The sequence below is a fragment of the Nothobranchius furzeri genome, chromosome 14, assembly GCF_043380555.1.
Source record: "Nothobranchius furzeri strain GRZ-AD chromosome 14, NfurGRZ-RIMD1, whole genome shotgun sequence".
NCBI classification, from domain to species: domain Eukaryota; kingdom Metazoa; phylum Chordata; class Actinopteri; order Cyprinodontiformes; family Nothobranchiidae; genus Nothobranchius; species Nothobranchius furzeri.
The window spans coordinates 39,110,226-39,129,993 of NC_091754.1; the positions used below are offsets into that span (position 1 = coordinate 39,110,226).

Here is a 19,768-nt window from a genome sequence, read left to right on the forward strand (position 1 = left end):
CCACCCAGCGTCACCCTTTGGTACAGAGAGGTCTTTAATAGTCTTCCTCCTGAAAGGTTGCATGCAGTAGTAAGGGGCAAGGACAGGCAGGGACTGTCTTTGACTGCATACCCACAGATCTGACTAATCTACTGCTGACGGGCGGACAGTTTTCACAATGGAAGAAGACCTCTTCTTGCAACCATTGAATTAATCAACATCGAGTAGGAAATGATGCTGCTGACTATTTTTCCCCTATTTTCTTTTCTTTTATTTATTTTTGTAACACTGGCTGGACTGAATGATGGACTGGGTAGGGGTGGGGGTGGGTGGGGGGGATAAGGGGTTGTTCTCTGTAGTTGTTTATCTGTAAAAATAAATAATACAATAAGTGACAGAGTTTGTGTAGAAACTGTCTTATGCAGATTTCAGAGCATTTTGTGAGTTAGCAGCCTCATGGATAAACTGAGCTATAAGCAGACTCATGTGCTAGTTGGGGGTGGATGCTGACGGTTCTTGGTGAGTGTGATCCCTGACATTTCAACCAGGTCCCGTAAGTCTCTTCTTAGTTAATTAAATAACCGCTGCTCCTCCACATCAAGAGGAGCCAGTGGAGGTGGCTTGGGCATCTGTTTAGGACACCTCCCTGGTGAGGTTTTCCAGGCACATCCAAAAAGGAGGAGACCCAAGGGGAGACCTGGGACTTGCTAGAGGAACTATATCAGGGAACGCCTCAGGATTCCCCCAGAAGAGCTGGCCCAAGTGGCTGGGTGGAGGGAAGCGTGGGCCTCCCTGCTAAAGCTGCTGCCTTCACAACCCGACTCTGAGTAAACGGATGAAAATGGATCGATGAAACATCGTGCTTACCTGCACATTTCTGACATTGAGGGACTGACTTTTGCAGATGAGAATGGGTCCTATGAGTCCTGAGGCAATGTCTCGTGGTGTGTCCACTGCGCTGTGGTACATTCGGGTCAAACATCTAGAATCTTTATCCAAAGGCTCATTCTCTGTCAGCACATTCCAGACATAGGTGTGTGTTTCGCCTGGCTGGATGGCATGAGATTTGTTTCCTGTCAACCACATCACGAAAAGCTTTGTCACTTCATGAGATGTAATCCAACCACAGAGCAGCTTCACAAAGCAGCAAGAGCCATACCTCCTTCTGGATAGGTGACTCCCTCCTCAGACTTGTCTATGGTCAGCCCATGTGGGTAGATGCTGTAGGGTCTTGAAGCCATGTTTCTAAATACAACCTACAAACACGGGATGGGGAATCAGATTTTTCACAATAAAAGCATCATACATGCCGCTGTTTGTTTTTCCACTGAGCATTCCCGTGCTGTTGGCTGTCAGCGTGTCGCAGCAGCATCTCAATGAGCTGCCAGTGCCTTTTACCATCCAGCACACTGGTGTAAGCTTCCAGCTGGGCTGGTGCAGTTATGGCTGTTCTCAGGTTCCTTGAGTGAGATGTAGGGCTTCCCTCTCCAGACACAAGTTGTGTCTCTTTAGTTACTGAGTATTTGCTCACATCTCAAATCCATGTTGAGCTGGGCTTTATCAGAGGCCTGGGGTCGGGCCTTCCACCATCTGCTGACTCATCTCTGGGCCCATTCAAAGAGGAGACCCTCACACTCCTGTCTGTAAGGACTTTCATAAGCATGTCAACCACACTGACTTCCCTAGAGCCACCAGCAACCAGATATGATGCAGTTTTCAGCCTGGGCCTCATTCCACTTACGGTGCTCATCTAGCAGCTTCTGCACTCCTTCTTGGAGCTCCCAGACCTAATCTCGTGTTTCCAGTCTCATGACAAATGAGTGCTGGCCCTGTATTTGTGTGGCACAGATTCCTGTTGCTGTTTTTACCACATTCACAACAAATGTGAATGACAACTGAGTGACACTGTGATGAAAGACCAGACGCAAGAGTCTTGGGACCTCCCACGGAGAATTTTGATGGAAGTCAGCGGAGATCTTGTGAGACATTTGTGCAGAATTCGTGCAAAATGGGATGTGAGCATAAATTTAGTGAGACTAAAGCAAAAAATGTGCATCTTTTCTTGCAGTGCTCCTACAGTTTCCATCTCGGTGCTGCTAGCGCTGGTTGCTGAGATGCTACATCTACAACAGATTTCAGACACCTTTGGGAAACGGTCTCACCTTGATGACGTCTCTGATTTGGGCTCTAATTACTGGACCAAGAATTCCCAGCTCACTTTTCCTTTGTTTGTTCTCAAGCTTCTCAGTGAACGATGCATTTGTATACAGGGTGTACACCGCCTTCTTGTACTTTGCACCAATATGTGTTGGTGACTTTGTCAGGTACTGTCGTTGGAAGTCCCTACCGACAAAACAAACATTTAGCAGTTAGGTCAGCAGGTAACACTATGGGTACAAGCCTAAGGTAATGCTGCTCACGCATCAACATGGTCCTGAAGATTGGGTGAGAAGTTCCAGATGATTTCCTCTGCAGCAATGTAGTAGGTCCATTCTTTGCTTTGTCGTTGCTGTGCAATTGTCATTCTGCGTGATGGTTCCTCAAAGTTGTCACATTTCTGCACATCCACAAAGCCATGCAAGCCAGCTGCAATAATAAGAGTACGTTGAGCTTCATGAAGTAAACCTGTCCTTTGTTCATCCGGGGGTTCAAAGGAACACCAACCTTCTATGTGCTTCATGGTTTTTGAGGAGAGAAGCCAGCGGCCTGCATATGGAGCCACCAGGCTGGCCGTGGCGCTGGAGCCACTGATCAGCCCAACCGATGACACTTTGTGGCCTCCTTGTGTCATCACCTGACCGTTGATGTGCACAGAGAAGGCCTCCGGTTCTGAGCTCATTCCTGCCATATGGAGGCTCACAGGGGCATGAGCACACATGCTGACACCTTACAGCAAAGGAAGGGTCAAGGTCACAAAAGGAATTCGTGTTTGACTTTTGTTGATTTAATTCTTTCTAATGTGTTTTTGACTACTTATGCACAGACTGTTCAGTCACACGTATGCAGACAGAAGGCTGTGACCCGTAGAGGGATGTCACACAGTTCACAGCAGTGAAAGTGATCTTTGGGGTTGCTGGTGGTTCATTACACCAGCCTGCAATATTACAGCACACCGCTGCTGTTCCTGCACTAGAGGTGTGAATCTTCACTTGTCTCCTGATTAGATTACAATTATTGTGTCAACAATTCAAATCGATTTGATATCCTGATGCATTACGATTATTTTATATGTTTTCATCGATAAATAGAAGATGTGACATAATTGCTATATCTGTCGTGTCTGATGCAACCTGCCATCCCCAAAAGCTCTCCATTCACAACAGTCCTCAGGACAAAACATTTAAACATGTAAAACAGTAAAAAATGTGTTTCCTCATTCAACATCACACCTCAGGCTGAGATAAACATGCTTTACCAATACTCACAAAATCTGGAAATACTAAAACCTACAGGACACGTCCAGTTCTTGCCTTTAGTTTAAGTTATAAAGTCCATCATGGGTTCATATAGGAGTGTTTAATGTCTGTGAGCAGCTCTAGAGTCAAATATTAATGCCACAGTTCAAGTCTGTCAGAAATAACACCAAATGAAATGTTTGACTTAGTTTCTTTTATTTGAACCCAGTGGTTCGTTTCTGAAAGGTTAAAGACTGAATCAAGTTCTGTTTGATGCAGAAAATAATAAAACATAAAAAAATCTGTTTGTTCTATTCTTGCTGATAATAACACCAGCAGAAGGCTGTGGGCTGGATTAGGATTAAATTATCCAGCTGATGGATGTCCTTCACTAACCAGCTAACCACTAACCTGTCCTGTGGGACCCTCACCATGTGGCCCTCATGTCCATGCTGTCTCTGGAGGAGCAGATAGGAGACAAGACCTCCTGTAACTTAAAATGAACCAAAGCTTCCTCCCAGTTTGTCTTTAAGTTGAATTTAACACCAGTTTATCATCATGAAACAAAAGAATAAAGTGGAACAAGAACTTCTATCTTCTATTTCTCTCTCCTTTTAACCGTGCTTTTGGGGGCCCGCGGGTCACTTACTGAGTACCGCTAGTTTAAAGTAATCCTCATGCAATGTTTTGTAATCCTGCTTCAACGCACGATTAGGTTGGACGTTGTAATATTTCCAGGTTCTGTTCCACCAACTTGTCTTTGACAAGTGCTGCACTGAGCCAAACTTTCTGTTTCAGACTTGAACAGCAAATACAGCCACATGGCCGACGTTGTTCCTCGCTTCTTTGCTGGCACACACACTGTTCTGATCACGTGGACTAGTTAGCATGCTGGGTCTGGGGCTGCTGGATAGAAAAGCTGGAACGGAATTTAAAGCGGAACGGAACGCTGATGTCAGACATTTTTGATGCAGTCCGATATAATCCAGTAGTGTTTTTGGGCCGATATTCGATATGAATACAGAACTGGATTGCATCATCTGACTTTAGATAAGTGGTGAAACCTGAACCACAGGTCGGTGATGTTGAGTGTTGACTGTGATTACTAAAGACTCCCTTCACCTGTTTGGCATTCTGCTAAACAAGACCCTGAAAACAGAATTTAAATGTACTTTAATGATTTAAAGCCTTTTGTTTCCATTGAAACTATTTTATTATTAATTCTTGTTTTTCTGTTTGTTCAGTATTTTGATGCAGCTTTTGTATTTTATATATGCTTTACAGAATAAATTCATATTAGCTGTAAAAAGTTAAATTAGGGATCTCTCTGCCAAGCATCTGCTTTGTAGCATGCAGATCATGTGGAACATAATGTTGTATGGAAGTCAAACATGACCACACTGACCAGACAACGATCCTCTTGTGTATCCATTGATGGTGTATTTGACATGGTTGTCTGGAGAATATCCGCTTGGTCTGTACATACTTGCTGTTTCATCAAAAACCCCAAAGAGGAATACGTACTCCTGGTGAAAGCCAAATTGTTTTCCAGAGTCATCCAGACTGCCTGCAGCCACAGAGACAGACAGAGTAGGATTAACATCGTAGGACCCGAGCCTTCCTTTGGTATGATTTTGAATTTTATCCTGCGACTGGTGTAGTACAGAATAAAGTGTTAGGAAGCCAGCATACTGATGGGTTTCACATCTGTTGGATTTCAGCAGCAAATTCCTGAAATGTTGAGACTTTTAAAGTTGAATAAAATAAAACTAAATGATGGTCAAGCTATTAGTTTACGCACAAAAGGCCATAAATAACATAAAAGTGCTTAATTGTAGTTTTGTACTATTTGATGCACTAAATGAGCAGATTTCTAATGCGGGGCTTGCTTCAGCATTGAAAACATGTGACAGGGTCAACAAACCAAACCGTTTTAAGAGGACACAGCTGGGAGGACATCTAGCGTTTAATGGACTCCAGTACAAACAGTCCATATGGGACAGAGGTCCTTGTGGGAGGTTGTATGAACAATCAAAATCCTGACTTATGAAACATGCGGTGGCCACGTGTAGGCCTGTTCCTCCGCAGTCATCTGATGATAAATCTGTGTGGTCGTGACATCGGACAGACATAAGGACTGTAGCGTACCCAGGTGCTTATGTCTGTTCATTGTCGTTCACATACAGGAATGCCCTCAGTTAACCAATCACACCACATCCTCAGCTCATGAGGGGAATTCCCGTGTTGCTCCCAAATAAAACAACTTTCTTGACAGCGAGATGGAGACACTGGCTGCTGAAGTGCAAAGGAACCAAACTATTAGCAGAGGTTTTAAATGCGGTTGGTACAGAGGAGGTCTCTGTTGGGAATGAAATAAAATGTTTCTGCATAAAACTGAATCTGATAAATCAGAATAACGGGTCGTCATTTACATTTTACATCCAAGGAGTCGTTCTGTTCGGAGTTAGTTTTATTTGGAAATGTTGTCTGAGAGTGCCACCTCTTCTGAGCCGTCAGTCAGTCTGGTTACCTTGGCAACACATGTATGATCAGGGAGCAGAGGAGGTTTTGGGAAGTTTTCATAGTTGTAGAATAGAATATGGACTGGTATTGGATTTGTGTGCTTTTGTCCACAATGGGTCCCAAATCACATCACAGCTCCAGAAGGATCTCCTTCGGGAATCAGTGCACTCACAGAGGACGCGTTCCCTCCATGCTCTGCCAAATCCTCCAATAACACAAGACCCATGTGTGGTATCTAAAGAAAATACTGCAGGTGCAGAACTTGGTTACTGTATGTGGTCAGAGAATTCACTCTGGTCCATGTAAGCATTTTTTTGTGTGCAGAAAGCTTGCCTTCTTTAGAAGAATAAGCCTTCAGCTATTTAAAGCTAATATAGCTTATATGGAGCTGTGGATTGATGGGTCTTGTTACCGGATAGGAGATGAATTGGTTGCTGGCTAAGCTATAGTTAGTCAGTGGATCTGAAATTGTTACAGTAAAAGCTGAAATGGTCCCACAGCCTGCATCTGCACAGTTGGCAGAGCTTGTTGGTTTGACCGAGGCCTGCTTGATGGCAGAAGGTAAATGAGTCACAATTTTCACAGACTCAGCACAAGCACATGACGTATGTCATTTGTTTGGTGGGGTGTGGATGAACCGAGGGTTTAAGAAAACTGATGGTTCTCCTATACACCATCATGACCAAGTTGTGAAACTTTTGCAGGCTATGATGAAACCTGCCAAAATGTGCTGCTCATAAAACAGGCATGTCACGATTTACATGAGATAACACTTGCAGTTGATGAGGCAGCAAAGTCCATAACAGGGGCTTTCCGAGCAGGTCAAGTTTTCCTGGTCACACGTAAGGTGGACCTAGAAGACAAGATTGCATTGAGAGATGTGATCCTAATGCAGAAAGCTGTCCAGGATATGGATGAGCACCTGTGGGTTGAAAGAGGTACTATTCAAGATTTGACTGGCCTGTCTCCAGGGGTGGACTACTGGCGTTTGTGAGTGGGGCCCCTTGGGGAGTCTTGGCAGTGGCCATGGGTTGCTGCCTGGATCTAGGGTGGGGACCTGGGGACTCGGGATGTGGGGGGTGGCCGGCCCCATGTGAGGTCCTGGGTGAGGCCTTGGAGACCGGGTCCTGAATTGTATGCTGCCAGGAAGAAGGCGAAAACACGCTGCAGTGCATGGCCCAGGCTCAGGGGCATCAGGTGGACCTTGGCTCCTCTGAAATAATAACAATTCTGTCCCATCATGAGGGAGGGGGATGTCCAGGAGGGGAAGGTCCCAACCTTGTAAGATTATAGTAAGATTGATATTCACGCTGGCAGTAACAACACCCGGTTACGCCAATCGGAGGTCACTAAAATTAATGTTGCTTCGGTGTGTAAGTTTGCCAAAACAATGTTGGACTCCGTAATTTTCTCTGGCCCCCTGCCTGATCGGACCAGTGACGACATGTTTAAGCCGCATGCTGTCCTTCAACCGCTGGTTGTCTAGGTGGTGTCCTGAAAACAACGTAGGCTGCATTGATAACTGGAAAACTTTTTGGGGAAAACCTGGTCTGATGCGATGAGACGGCATCCATCCCTCTTTGGATGGAGCAGCTCTTCTTTCTAGGAACATGGCCAGTTTTATTAGTCCTCCATGACAACCCAGGGTCCAGACCAGGAAGCAGAGTCGTAGTTTAACACACCCCTCTGCAGCTTCTGTACTGTTACCCACCCACTACCCCATAGAGACAGTGTCCTGCCCACGACCAAAATGACACAGATTAAATATCAGGCTTAATAAAGCAAATCATGGAAATCTCATAAATATTAGAACAAATTCACCTGAGCAGAAAACTAGAAAATTTAAATGTGGGTTGTTGAACATTAGATCCATTTTTCCTAAGACTTTGTTAGTTAATGACTTGATTTGTGATAATCAGATTTCTTTGCTCTCTCTCACAGAATCCTGGCTGCAGCAAGAGGACTATGTTGGTTTAAACGAGTCGACTCCTTCAAATTATTTAAATCATCATATTGCTGGAAGTACAGGGCGAGGAGGAGGAGCTGCAACCATTTTTCATTCGGACTTATTAATCAGTCCCTTACCAATTAATAGCTACAGTTCGTTCGAACATCTTATTCTTAGTTTTCCTAATCCAGATTGCAAAACTGTAAAACCACTCTTGTTTGTAGTTTTATATCGTCCACCAGGCCCTTACTCTGAGTTTTTGGATCAGATGTCTGATTTTTTATCTGATTTGGTGCTAAATACTGATAAGGTCATTGTAGTGAGGGATTTTAACATTCATGTGGACATTGAAGGTAATCTCAATGCAGCCTTTAGTAATATCTTAGACTCAATTGGTTTTACCCAAAGAATACATAGCTCCACCCACTCCTGCCATCATATATTGGACCTTGTGCTGACTTTGTCATGGTCTGAGTCTGCGTCTCCCCTCATGTTTCTCCTTGTTCTCTATCCCTCTCTCGATTCTCCTTTTGTGTCTCCTAGCGCCCTCATGTGTCCTTGTCTGCGTCTTCCTCTTGTGTCTCCTAGTGTTCCCCATTTGCTCCCAGATCTTCAGCCTTCTAGGTTTCCCTCCTCAGGCAATCCCCTCCCAGGTCCTGTGTCCCCTTGGCCCCCTTTTAGTCACACCCCTATAGGTTTTCTTTCTGTAGTGTTTTTATCTAGCTTCTGCTTCCCCCTTAGAACATTAGTTATGTTTGCTGCCCTTCAGGTCTTTGGTTTTATTCTTAGGTCTTTATCCTTTAGTTACAGCTGTTCATGTTTTTAGTCTCTCTAGTGTGTTTTTCCCATCAGTGTTTGAGGTTTTCCCCCCCTCAGATTATTAGTTATGTTCCTGCTCTTCTTGTCTTTAGTTTTTATTCTTAGGTCATGTTTGTTTCCTCCCTAATCAGTAATTGAGTTCACCTGGTCTCTCTCTCCCCACACACCTGTGGTTCATCTCCTTCTCATCCTCCCCAGTGTATATAACCCTGTCTGTTCTCTGTGTGTTTGTCGGTCCATTGTTCCCTGTCAGTCTTGTTCTCCTCTCTAGTTTTGAGTGTTTCTAGGTCTCGAGTGTTGTTTTGGATTATTTCTAGTTCTCTAGTGCTTGTTTTGGATTTTTGTTGTTTTGGCTCCCTGCCCTTGAGGATTGCTCCTAAATAAAGGATTTTTTTTATCTTCCACCTCTGCCTCATTCATCTTGTTTTGCATTTTGGGTCCTACTCCTCCTCCTCTAACCCACATTGTGACAGACTTATGGCATAGAGTGTGAGGAAATAACGATATTTCCACATAGTCCAGTCCTCTCGAACCACTTTCTGATAACCTTTGAGTTTTTTTAACCGAGTTCTTGAGACATGAAAGTAAATTTCAATATAGTCGGTCTCTATCTGACAATGCTGTTGCATTTTTTAAATCAACTGTTCCATTTTTACTATCTTCAGCATCTCAGAGGAACGTAGCAGAGGGCAATATTTTTATTTCTAGCCCCTCACTAATTGATGCCGTAGTTCATAATGTTAATTCCTCTTTACGTGTGGATTTAGATGATGTTGCCCCTTTAAAAAAGAAGGTAATTAGGGACAGAAAGTTGGCTCCCTGGTTTAATTCTCATTTACGAACTTTAAAACACAACTCTAGAAAGTTAGAGAGAACATGGCGCTCAACACACCAGGATGAGTCCTACTTATCCTGGAAAAATACTCTTGTGCTTTATGAAAATAAGCTTTGACAAACTAGAACTGCTTATTTTTCATTGCTAATTGAGGAGAAGAAGTAGAATCCTACATTTATTTTCAGTACAGTTGTCAAACTTGCACAGAATCATAGCTCTGAACCATCTATTCCCTTAGCCCTCAGCAGCAATGACTTTATGGGATTTTTCACAAGTAAAATTAATTCTATTAGAAATAAAATCCTTAGCATCCTCCCTAATGCGATTTCTTCTTCCTCAGTAAGTGAGGCAGCATCAGAGGTAACTGTAGAACCTCATCTGTGTTTGAACTGTGTTTGTGGAGTACCACAAGGATACCTGTGTGATTGTAATCTTCCCTGCACCGTGACGACACATGAGACTAATTTGTGTTTAACTGTCAAATCCTTTTTAAAGTTTTTGCAAACACTACAAATGTGCAAAACTTTACATATTATTTGTTTCTAGACTCATTTTGTTGGCAGAACCTGATATTAGTTTTAGCTCTAAGCCAGGTGATTTGACAGAACCCCGGGAAAATATTTGGTCCCAATTTGATTTGTATGGCATTGCCATAGTGTGACGCCATCAGTAGGCACAGATCCCCTGTCCTCGTTTTTGAAAATGTAAATATGGTCACCCTAACATAGAATGCAGGTCACACACTGCTTTGACTTTTTGGTGTTCTAGATTTGACCACCCAATATGTAGTTCAACAACAAGGAAAATGTTCCTTACATTCTAGTACCAGAAGGTCTCAATGTTTCTGGGATTCAGGCTGTAAGCATTAGTTCATGCAAAAGCAGCAAACTGATTTCCAAACAGATACAACACCAACCAGGCTTGCAAATGAGCAGGGCACCAATGAGGCCAGAGTTGTAGTCCTGAACCACATTCTGATGGGAGGTATAGGTGTAGGTAAGGCATGCAGGGTCATCTGGTACAGGTGAGACATCTGGAGTCACCTCCCAATGGTAGACATGTTCACCATTGGGAAGCACCATGTCATCCTCTTTTTCCTTCTGTGACGTGTTGTCAAAGTAGTTAGCCCCTTTAAAAAGAAACAACATGTGAGATTGCTGTGAACTGTCTGAGGATTTATTATTGACTGTAAATCTGAAAAAATGAATGAAACATAGAATTCCTTTGAATTATTCCCAAAACAATCTTTTTACTCTGTTTGCTGATGCTTGCTTTTGCTGGATTGTGCAATAATTTTCTGAAATCCAAGTTTTCACAAACAGCACTAAACACACAAACAGCAGCTTCACACTGGACCTCAGACCCATTCCTGTCCTGCATATCCTGGTTAATATGTCAGAACAAGACAAACAGAGTTGTTTGTTGAATTGTTGATCCAAGTTAATCATTAGAATGAGTATGCTGGTGACGGTTCTCACTCATCCAGGTCATGGTAATTCAAAAGGCTTCAAGTGAAGAAGATGAAGAAGAAACAATCTTTTCTATTGAGCCTCAAGATAAAAATCATGTGGCGTTTCACAAAAACAAAAAATTTAAACTATAAAAAGAAGTTGGAAAATGATTAAAATGAGCAAAAATAGACAATTGTAATTAAAAATGTAAAGAGAGAGAGAGAGAGTGAATAGGAAAGAGGAAAATCAGTGGATCCTGAGGAAGGTGGAATAGGTGGGGAGAGCAGAACCAGGAGAGGGTGATGAAGGTCATACAAAAGCCTGAACAGGTGAGTTTAAAGGAGACCACTGAGTCCACTGATCTCAGGCTCGGGGGAGAGAGGTCCAGAGTCTGGGGGCCACAGCAGCAGATGATCTGACCCCTTTGACCTTTAGCCTGGTGCTGCACAACCAGTAGGCTTTGGTCATAGGACCTCGGGGACCTGCTGGGGGTGTAGGGACTAAGAAGATCACCAATGTAAGATGGTGCTTGTCCAAGCAAGGCCCTATAGGCCAGAACCAGAGTCTTGAAATGAACCCTGAAGTTGACTGGCAGCCAATGAAGCTGGAGGAGAAGCGGGGTGATGTGGGTGTGTTTGGAGGACTTGGTCAGAAGCCGAGCACAGGCATTCTGAACCACCTGTAGACGGTTCAGGGAGGTTCTGCTCAGACACGTGAAAAGAGAGTTACAGTAGTCTAAGCGTGAGGAGATGAAGGTGTGGAGAACTGTCTCAAGTTCAGAGCGGGACAGAATGGGACTCAGCTTAGCAATGTTCCTGAGATGGAAGAAGGAAGAGCGAACATGAGAACTGACATGAGAATCCAGGGTGAGAGCTGGGTCAAAGGTCACGCCAAGACTCCTGACAGAAGGTTTGGTGTGAGAAGCAAGCTGGCCAAGAGAGTCTCTGACTTTGGGAACCAGCTTGTCTGGGGCACAGATGAGGATCTCAGTCTTATCTTCATTCAGCTGTAGAAAGCTCCCAGCCATCCAGGTTTTGATAGAGTTTAAGCAGGTGTGTAACAGCTGCAGCTTAGACATCTCATGGGGCTTAAAGGAGATGTACAGTTGGATGTCATCTGCATAAAGATGGTTTGAGATGAAGGCAAGTGGACTTCTTTGGTTTCTTGAAGATGTTTAACTTCTCATCTGAGGATCTTTGATTAACTGGAATATGGGAGAGTCAAGCCTATAAACTGTAGCTGTCTGTTGTTGCTTAACGAGCAGAAACTACCTATGAAGCAAAACATCTTCAAGAAACCAAAGAAGTCCAGTTGCCTTCATTCAAACCCCTTTGGATAACTAGCCTGAAAAACATGAGGAGCACCTGCTGTGACCAAACCAATCCCAACTGGATCCACTGACTGAGAAGCAGGTGAGCCAGAGCACTCAAGTGAGTACAAATATTTAATACATGCCAAAAACATTAGTTTCTGTTTTTTGCATCTATTAAATATCTGTACTTAACTTGAGTGCTCTAGCTCACCTGCTTCTCACTCTGAATGTCCTTCAGCTGTAAAGCCTCAAGCTGAGTAGATGACTGGCAGAGAGCTTTATTTTCTGGACCTACTGACCCTCTGACTGCTTCCCGTAAGCCACTCCATGTGGGTGGATACTGTACACTCCAGTTGCCATGTTCCTGAACGTCACCACTATTGTGTCACCCTCCTCCGCCCTCAGCGTGGGTCCCAGCAGACCTGCAGAGAAACACAACGGTCCTGGACGTTGGAGCATCGTAAGGAACCAGTTTTCGTTTTGACAGCAAACATTAAGAAACACATTTAATTTATGGGCAACACTTTATAATAAAAGCTTTGTCATTAAACATTTATAAGTGTTTAGTATGTCATTAAAAGATCATTAGCAAGGCCTTAGGTAATAGATATGCTTCATTTTTTGTAGCTTGTGATGACATTTACAAATGCTTAAATAATGAATAACTAAACATTTCACAGATGGTGAATGTTTATACATTATGTAAAACATTCTAAAGTCACAATTGTCATCAGTCTTATGTAAGATCAGGATGCACCAGTGATTTTAAATGATTAACCAAATGATCATGAATACATTCAATTGATTTTGAACATGTAATCATTCAAATGTTGATGAAAAATCCACAAAATTGTCAGTGTTATTTTGTGGATGAAATATTTAAATTTTTTTATTTAAAAAAATTTTTTGAAGAAAAAAAGAAACGAAAACTTAAACTTGTACTTCTACTAAAGTGATACTTTGCAACTTTTCCATAAATTAAAATGGTTTTCTTGAGCCAGTATGTGCTATAATTACTCTTTACAGTATTAATGAAAGGTCACCCATCCCCCATCGCCTTCTGTAGCCAAAATAATCCACTTGCAACTTCAGCCTTGCTGGCCGCCCTGTTGGGACTTAGAAAACAATTAGCTTACATTGCTGGCACTGCAGTGTTCTTCCAACACGTTTCTTGCACATTTTAGATCAGGGCTAGTATCCAGCATGCTTTAAAGTTAATCCTGCTTCAACACACCTGGTTTCAATCAGCTGATGATGAGCTGCTGTACAGCTAATTCTACCAGTGAATCTAGCATTTTGGACCAGTGCTGGCTCCTGGCCCTTGAGGCCCGGAAGTGAAAAGCCCTGTTCTAGATCATGAACACTGCTGATTTGTTTCATTTAGTGATGCATCACTCCAGTAGATACTAAAGGAGGCTGGAGAGACATTTTAGCTGTTTTATTAAAAATACAAACACATAGCGTGGCATTCCTTTCGGTTCTACAAATGAACACTAGGGGGTGCTAAATGCAAGCCAAAACTGCCTAGTTACCCTTTAAAGAATAAAGTATGACAAGGACAAGTATGACTAGAGCTGACCGCAGTTTAAACATGCTACCATTTACCTCAGACAGAATAGAATAGAATAGAATAGAATAGAATAGAATTTATTGATCCCACAGTGGGGAAATTCACTTGTTACAGCGGCACCAACACTTAGAGAAAAGGAAGAAGGAAAATAATAACAAGATAACAAGTAAACAAAAAGGCAGTAAGGTATTATTGTGACCTTCAACCACTAAAAACAACAAATTTAAATGAAAACTTGTGTTTCAATTCAATTCAATTCAATTTTATTTATAAAGCGCCAAATCACGACAAGAGCCGTCTCAAGGACCTTCACATAGTAAACATTCCAATGCAGGTCAGGCCATTAAGCCTATCAGTAAAACGTTTCCTATATAAGGAACCCTGCAGGTTGCATCGAGTCACTGACTGGAGTCAGAGTCTTTACAGCAATCGTCATAAAAAGCAAGCATTTGGCGACAGTGGAGAGGAAAACTCCCTTTTAACGGGAAGAAACCTCCAGAGAATCCTGGCTCAGTATAAGCAGCCATCCACCACAACTCACTGGGGATGGAGAAGACAGAGCACACACACACACACACACACACACACACACACACACACACACACACACACACACACACACACACACACACACACACACACACACACACACACACACACACACACACACACACACACACACACACACACACTAGAGCCCTGCACGGGCCTAAAATCTGAGCCCGTGTCCGGCCCGGCCCGAGGGGGTGGAGCGCCAGCCCAACCTGGTCCGAAATTTTTTCAGGATTATCTGGCTCGACCCGAGCCTGAGCCCAACTTTTTTAACCAACTAAATTAAAACAAAGTGCGTCAATCATGACCAATGTGTTAAAAGACGTGCAGGATCCAATCTATTTGTTTTTCCCTGATTTACCGTCACGGAGATAACGGCGCACTGGCTCTGGTGTTAATCAAGTTAAATTTGATCTCTTTCCAACAATTTTCACAAGAAAACAAAACAGCCAAAAGCAGGGCTTGTGTTGACCGGATAGTTCCCGTATTTGAACGTTTATTTTGACGGAGAAAGAATAGAAAGAATTACCCCGACACATGCAGACGAACTGACACTTTATTCTATGCAAATCGCAGATGTAGCTAAATCACTCAAGAAATTATTCCCATCTGAACATCTGAGCTGGACACTGCTCAGCGCAGCTCGCTGTCAGCGCATATGTGCACAGCGAGCTGAAGTTGTGGAGATTGGCTTGGAGCGCGTCGCAGAACCAGAGCGCATGCGGGAAGGCTCCTCCCACTGAAGCGAGTGACATGCACGTTGCGGTTGCGGGCGGTAATTGTCATAAATTCAGCGGGAACGGGCAGGAGCGGGATGAAGAAAACAGTCCCGCGCAGGGCTCTACTGCTGCGTTTCAGTCAGGGGTTGGCAACCCGCGGCTCTGGAGCCGCATGCGGCTCTTCCATCCATCTGATGCGGCTCTCTGTGCTTGTAAAATAATGAATGGATATTTAAATAAAATGCTTCATATTTTACTGCATTAATTTTACATCTGTATGTCAATTCTAAATGTAAAGATTGTCTGCGTAAACCTGAACAGTTCCAACCTGGTCTTACTGTGAGACCGGGTTGACGCGTCACGCTTGAGTGTAATCATAGACGCTTTCTGAGCTGAAGAGGATGTCAGATTCTGGGCTTCTCCCTCCTCTCCATGATTGATGTCAAGTTGTTGTTGTTAGCCTCAAGGGCAACATGCCAGTTATCACTTGTAAGTCGCTTTGGACAAAAGCATCTACTAAATACATAAACATAAACTATCTAATCCTGTGTTTCCAGTTCACAAACGTGTCCTTTTTCACTAATGGTTCTCACCAACATCAATTCTAAATATTCCTCTCAACTTGAAATTTTACATTTTTATATACATAAACTGGTCGACGCTCCATGGTCATCCAACATGTTAAAGTACAGTAGCTGTTTAGGGACATACGAGCTCCACGTTACCGTTTGTACTATGACTGTAACCTGAAAGAACCAGCAGAGGGCAGCAGTGCATTCTGGAAGCATGGAGTCTGATAATTCAACTAAGAAAAAGAAAAGAATAGCTACACCGTTGCTGTACTTGTAAGATTGAATAAAAAACAATTAAATCAAAAGACACATAAAATGTGTCAGTTCGTCATCATGTCCGACACAAGGAAGCTGCACATGTTCAGACCCCGCCCACTATTAGCTGTTCTCCAGCCTCCGATTAGTGTCTCTGACTCCCAAACTCACCTCAACTTGTTCATCCATCTTTTCCTAGTGCCAGAAATCCTGATCCGGTCCCAACGTGTCAGTACCAGAACTCCCGACCCGGCCCCAACGTGTCAGTACCAGAACTCCCGACCCGGTCCCAGCGTGTCAGTACCAGAACGCCTGACCCGGTCCCAAAGTGTCAGTAACAGAACTACCAACCCGGTCCCAACGTGTCTGCTCCAAAGTCCTTCTACTCAAGTCTCCTCTCTTCCTGCAGCCTGCCGTCTCGCCCAACACGCTCCAGCGCTCGTCCGCTAGCCAGTGGCTAAATCAGCGTTGTTTACTTTATCTCCACAACACTCTACTAACAGCGGTGTAGTTCTCCACGCGTTCCGGCTCAGAAGGCTTCTTCTCAAAATTTACCTTTAGACTTGGGTCTCCTTTTGTTGGTGATCCGTGGGAGTTTACACGCAGCATACACAGCGTCTCCCCGGCTCTAGCTGTGGCTAACTAGTAGCTCGTGATGCCGATCTCCACCACGCCAGTCGTGAGCCACGATTAGCTGGTAGATAAGTCAGCATTCTTTACTTGATCTCCAGCATGTCCCTGGCTCACCAACACTCCTTCACCAGCCATGGCTAACGAGCAGCCAGTGATCGCTCCATACCCATATAAGCTGGTAGCGGCAGCCAGTTTGTTTACATCGAGGCTTCATGATCCACGTGAAACAGGTGTTGGAGGAAATTATGTTCCCCTGAAATATTCTGTTTCCCTTAGGCCACATGTGTCAGACACAAGGACCGCAGAGCATTTTTATGTGGCCCGCGAGATAAATATCAAAAATATATTAAAACTGACCCGCTGGCTGAGCAGAAAAAGAGCATAAAACCTAAATATTTAAAGCTCAGTCTGCTCCACTGGTTTACTGTGATGCTCACCTGTTCCAGCCAGATACCTGCATCATGGGGTTGATCTGAGCTGAGGAAGAGACTCCTGTTGTTTTGTTCATCTTCATCATAATAAGGACAACATTAGATGACAACAGGTGCTCACATAGGTTTGTGCTGATGAACATGTCTGAGCAGCTTGACCACGTTGTTGTGTGTCGGGGAGGAAAAATAACAACTACAGCAGCCACAGAGTCATGCTGGTTTGAGCGTGTTGCTGCTCGCTGGAGTTATATCAGCTCTGTCTGGAAGTTAGTTGGAAAACTTTCTCTTTCAGTCATGAACACATTACTGAGCGGTTAAAATCTCAGTTTCTGGGCTTCAACGTCGGCAAATAGCTGAGTAAACTCAGCAGGGGCGGCTCCAGAAATGTTTTTCTGCAGGTGCTATGAAGGAGCTAGTCTTTTAATTGAGGGTGCTATGAAGGAAGTGGTCATGCGCACCTATTGTTCTCTAAAACACCTTCTACACTAGCAGATACACATGGGTGCACAACACCTCAACAACACCTGAAACAATCATTAATATACATCATAAACATATGAACAATCGCTGACTTTTCCATGAAATCATAAACACATACAGCCACACAGAAAACCATCTATAGTGTTGCAAGGTTAGCTAACGTTAGCGTTAGCATTTCCAGCAACAAAACCCTCGACTGCTGCGGCGGATGAGGGTTGACTCTCTTCATCCAGATCCGTAGGTTTTTGTGGGTCTGAGATCACTTCCAAGGATTCACTCATTTCTGACTGAACCCGTTGAAATGTGGGCAACAAAACCAATCCATTTTACCACTAGCTCTACCTTTCACTCGTTCACAGGTGGAAAATGAGGTCAAAGGTTAACATCAATTTCCTGTTTTGGTTTAAGTTCTTACTATCTAGATGATAATTTACTGATTATTTTTGTTTTGTATGTTAAATATTATCACATCCACACGTTAAATTAAAATTAAATTGTAAAAAAATAAATAATAATATTTACTTGAGGGTGCTATGGGGGTGCAGTGACTAATCTGGGGGTAGCTATAGCGCCCCCTAGCGCCGCCACCCAAACTCGGCGTTGAGTGAGAGGAGTGTTTAGTTTGTCCGAGACAGCGGAGCTGCAGACACCGGCAGCAGACCGCAAACACTGCAAAGCATCATGGGAGTTGTAGTCTTTGCGGTAAAATCGGCCAACGGGTCAGTTTTAATATATTTTTGATATTTATCTCGCGGGCCACATCTGGCCTTGTGTCTGACACGTGTGCTCTACAGTATCAACTAAGCCAATGAATAAACTCTGATGAAACATGATCGCCTGCAGCGGCCCCGCCTCAAGCCGAGTCAGCGGCCCCCGCCTGCAACCTGTCCTGTCTCCCCTTTCTGTTCAGTCCTGTGTCCATGTTAATTGCACCTGCCTCTCTTCTCCCAACCACCCAAGGTGCTGCTCCTCCTGTATTTAAACCCTCTCTATGTCCAACATGCCTTCTTTCCCCTGCGCTTGGATCCTCACCTCCGCTCACCTCACCTGCGCGCTCGTGACATTGTTAAGGGTGTAGGTTTATCTGACCATTTCTGTGTTTTTTCTGAGATATCTGCTTCACCTGCTACACATCACACCTCAGTTGTTCTCATAAAAAGGTATCTGGGTGATCATGCATCAGTTTTTATAGAACGCAGGAATACATCAACAAGTCTGACAACCAGCTGTACTCATTCACTTTCAAATCATTTCTACTGCAAAACTCTTGATGTCCTTGACACCATTGCACCCAATTGTCATGGTCTGCGCCTGCGTCTCCCTCATGTGTCCCCTTGTTTGCAGACCCCTCCAGGTTCTCCCTCCAGGTATTCCCCCCAGGTCCTGCGCTCCCGTTGGTCTCCCCTGTCACCCCTCTGTAGTTTTTCTATAGGTTCAACTTTTCATTTACTTAGTCTCTTTTAGTGTGTTTCTTTCCCCACCGGTTTTTTAGTTCTCCTTCCTCCTTAGATCATTAGTTATTTATCTTGCTCTTCTTGTCTTTAGGTTTTGTTTTTATTCTTAGGTCATGTTAGATTCCCCTCCTCAGCTCACTTTCCTCTCCCTGATTAGTTAATTGTTTTCACTAGGTTTCTTTCCCCACGCACCTGCAGCTCATCTCCCACTCATGCTGCCCCAGTGTATTTAACCCTTTCTGCGTCTCAGTGTGGGGTTGGGTCATTGTTTGTGTCAGTCTCGTCCCCCTCGTTCTAGGTTTTGATCTTAGGAGGATTTTTGGATTTTGGTTTTTGACTCCCTGCTTCCTTTGGATTTACTCCTTAATAAAGGATTTAACGTTTTTTCCACCTCCTGCCTTGTGTCTCTGGTTCTGCATCTTGGGTCCTAACCTTCCCCCAAACCCACATCCTGACACCAATAAGGTTAAAGTTATCTCAGGCAAACAAAAAGCTCCATGGAGGTTCACTGAATCGGTTACAAATCAGAAAAGAAAATGTAGGAAAGCTGAGCATCGATTCAGGAAAAGTAACCAAGCAGATCACTATGAGACCTTCAGAATGCAGCTGTGCACTCACAACTCTGGATTAGATAAAGCGAGAAAGTCTTTACTGATAATAACTCCTGTGAGAGGATAACTAATCTCCCAACACAGTTAAACCCTGATTTCATTTCCCAAACTAAGTCCAATCAGTTTGTATCATTTTTCTATGAGAAGATCGTAAGCATCACAACCAGACCTCAGCTGCAGCAACACAGCAGCAGTCTGGCTAGAACAGCAGCTCTCAGTGATCAGCGCT

At 43.7% G+C, this 19,768-nt stretch overlaps 1 protein-coding gene across 1 annotated transcript in view; it reads right to left on the reverse strand.

The window, feature by feature from the left end:
* The window catches only part of f5 (coagulation factor V), a 67,578-nt gene that overhangs the window by 36,918 nt on the left and 10,892 nt on the right, over nt 1-19,768 (reverse strand). Inside the window, exons 3-10 of the mRNA XM_015965688.3 lie at nt 12,562-12,684; nt 10,416-10,628; nt 4,780-4,941; nt 2,644-2,865; nt 2,400-2,565; nt 2,142-2,322; nt 1,139-1,235; nt 847-1,052 (exon numbers count right to left, since the gene is read on the reverse strand). Of these exons, the coding sequence (XP_015821174.1) occupies nt 847-1,052; nt 1,139-1,235; nt 2,142-2,322; nt 2,400-2,565; nt 2,644-2,865; nt 4,780-4,941; nt 10,416-10,628; nt 12,562-12,684 (1,370 nt within the window). The remainder of the gene's footprint in view (nt 1-846; nt 1,053-1,138; nt 1,236-2,141; nt 2,323-2,399; nt 2,566-2,643; nt 2,866-4,779; nt 4,942-10,415; nt 10,629-12,561; nt 12,685-19,768) is intronic.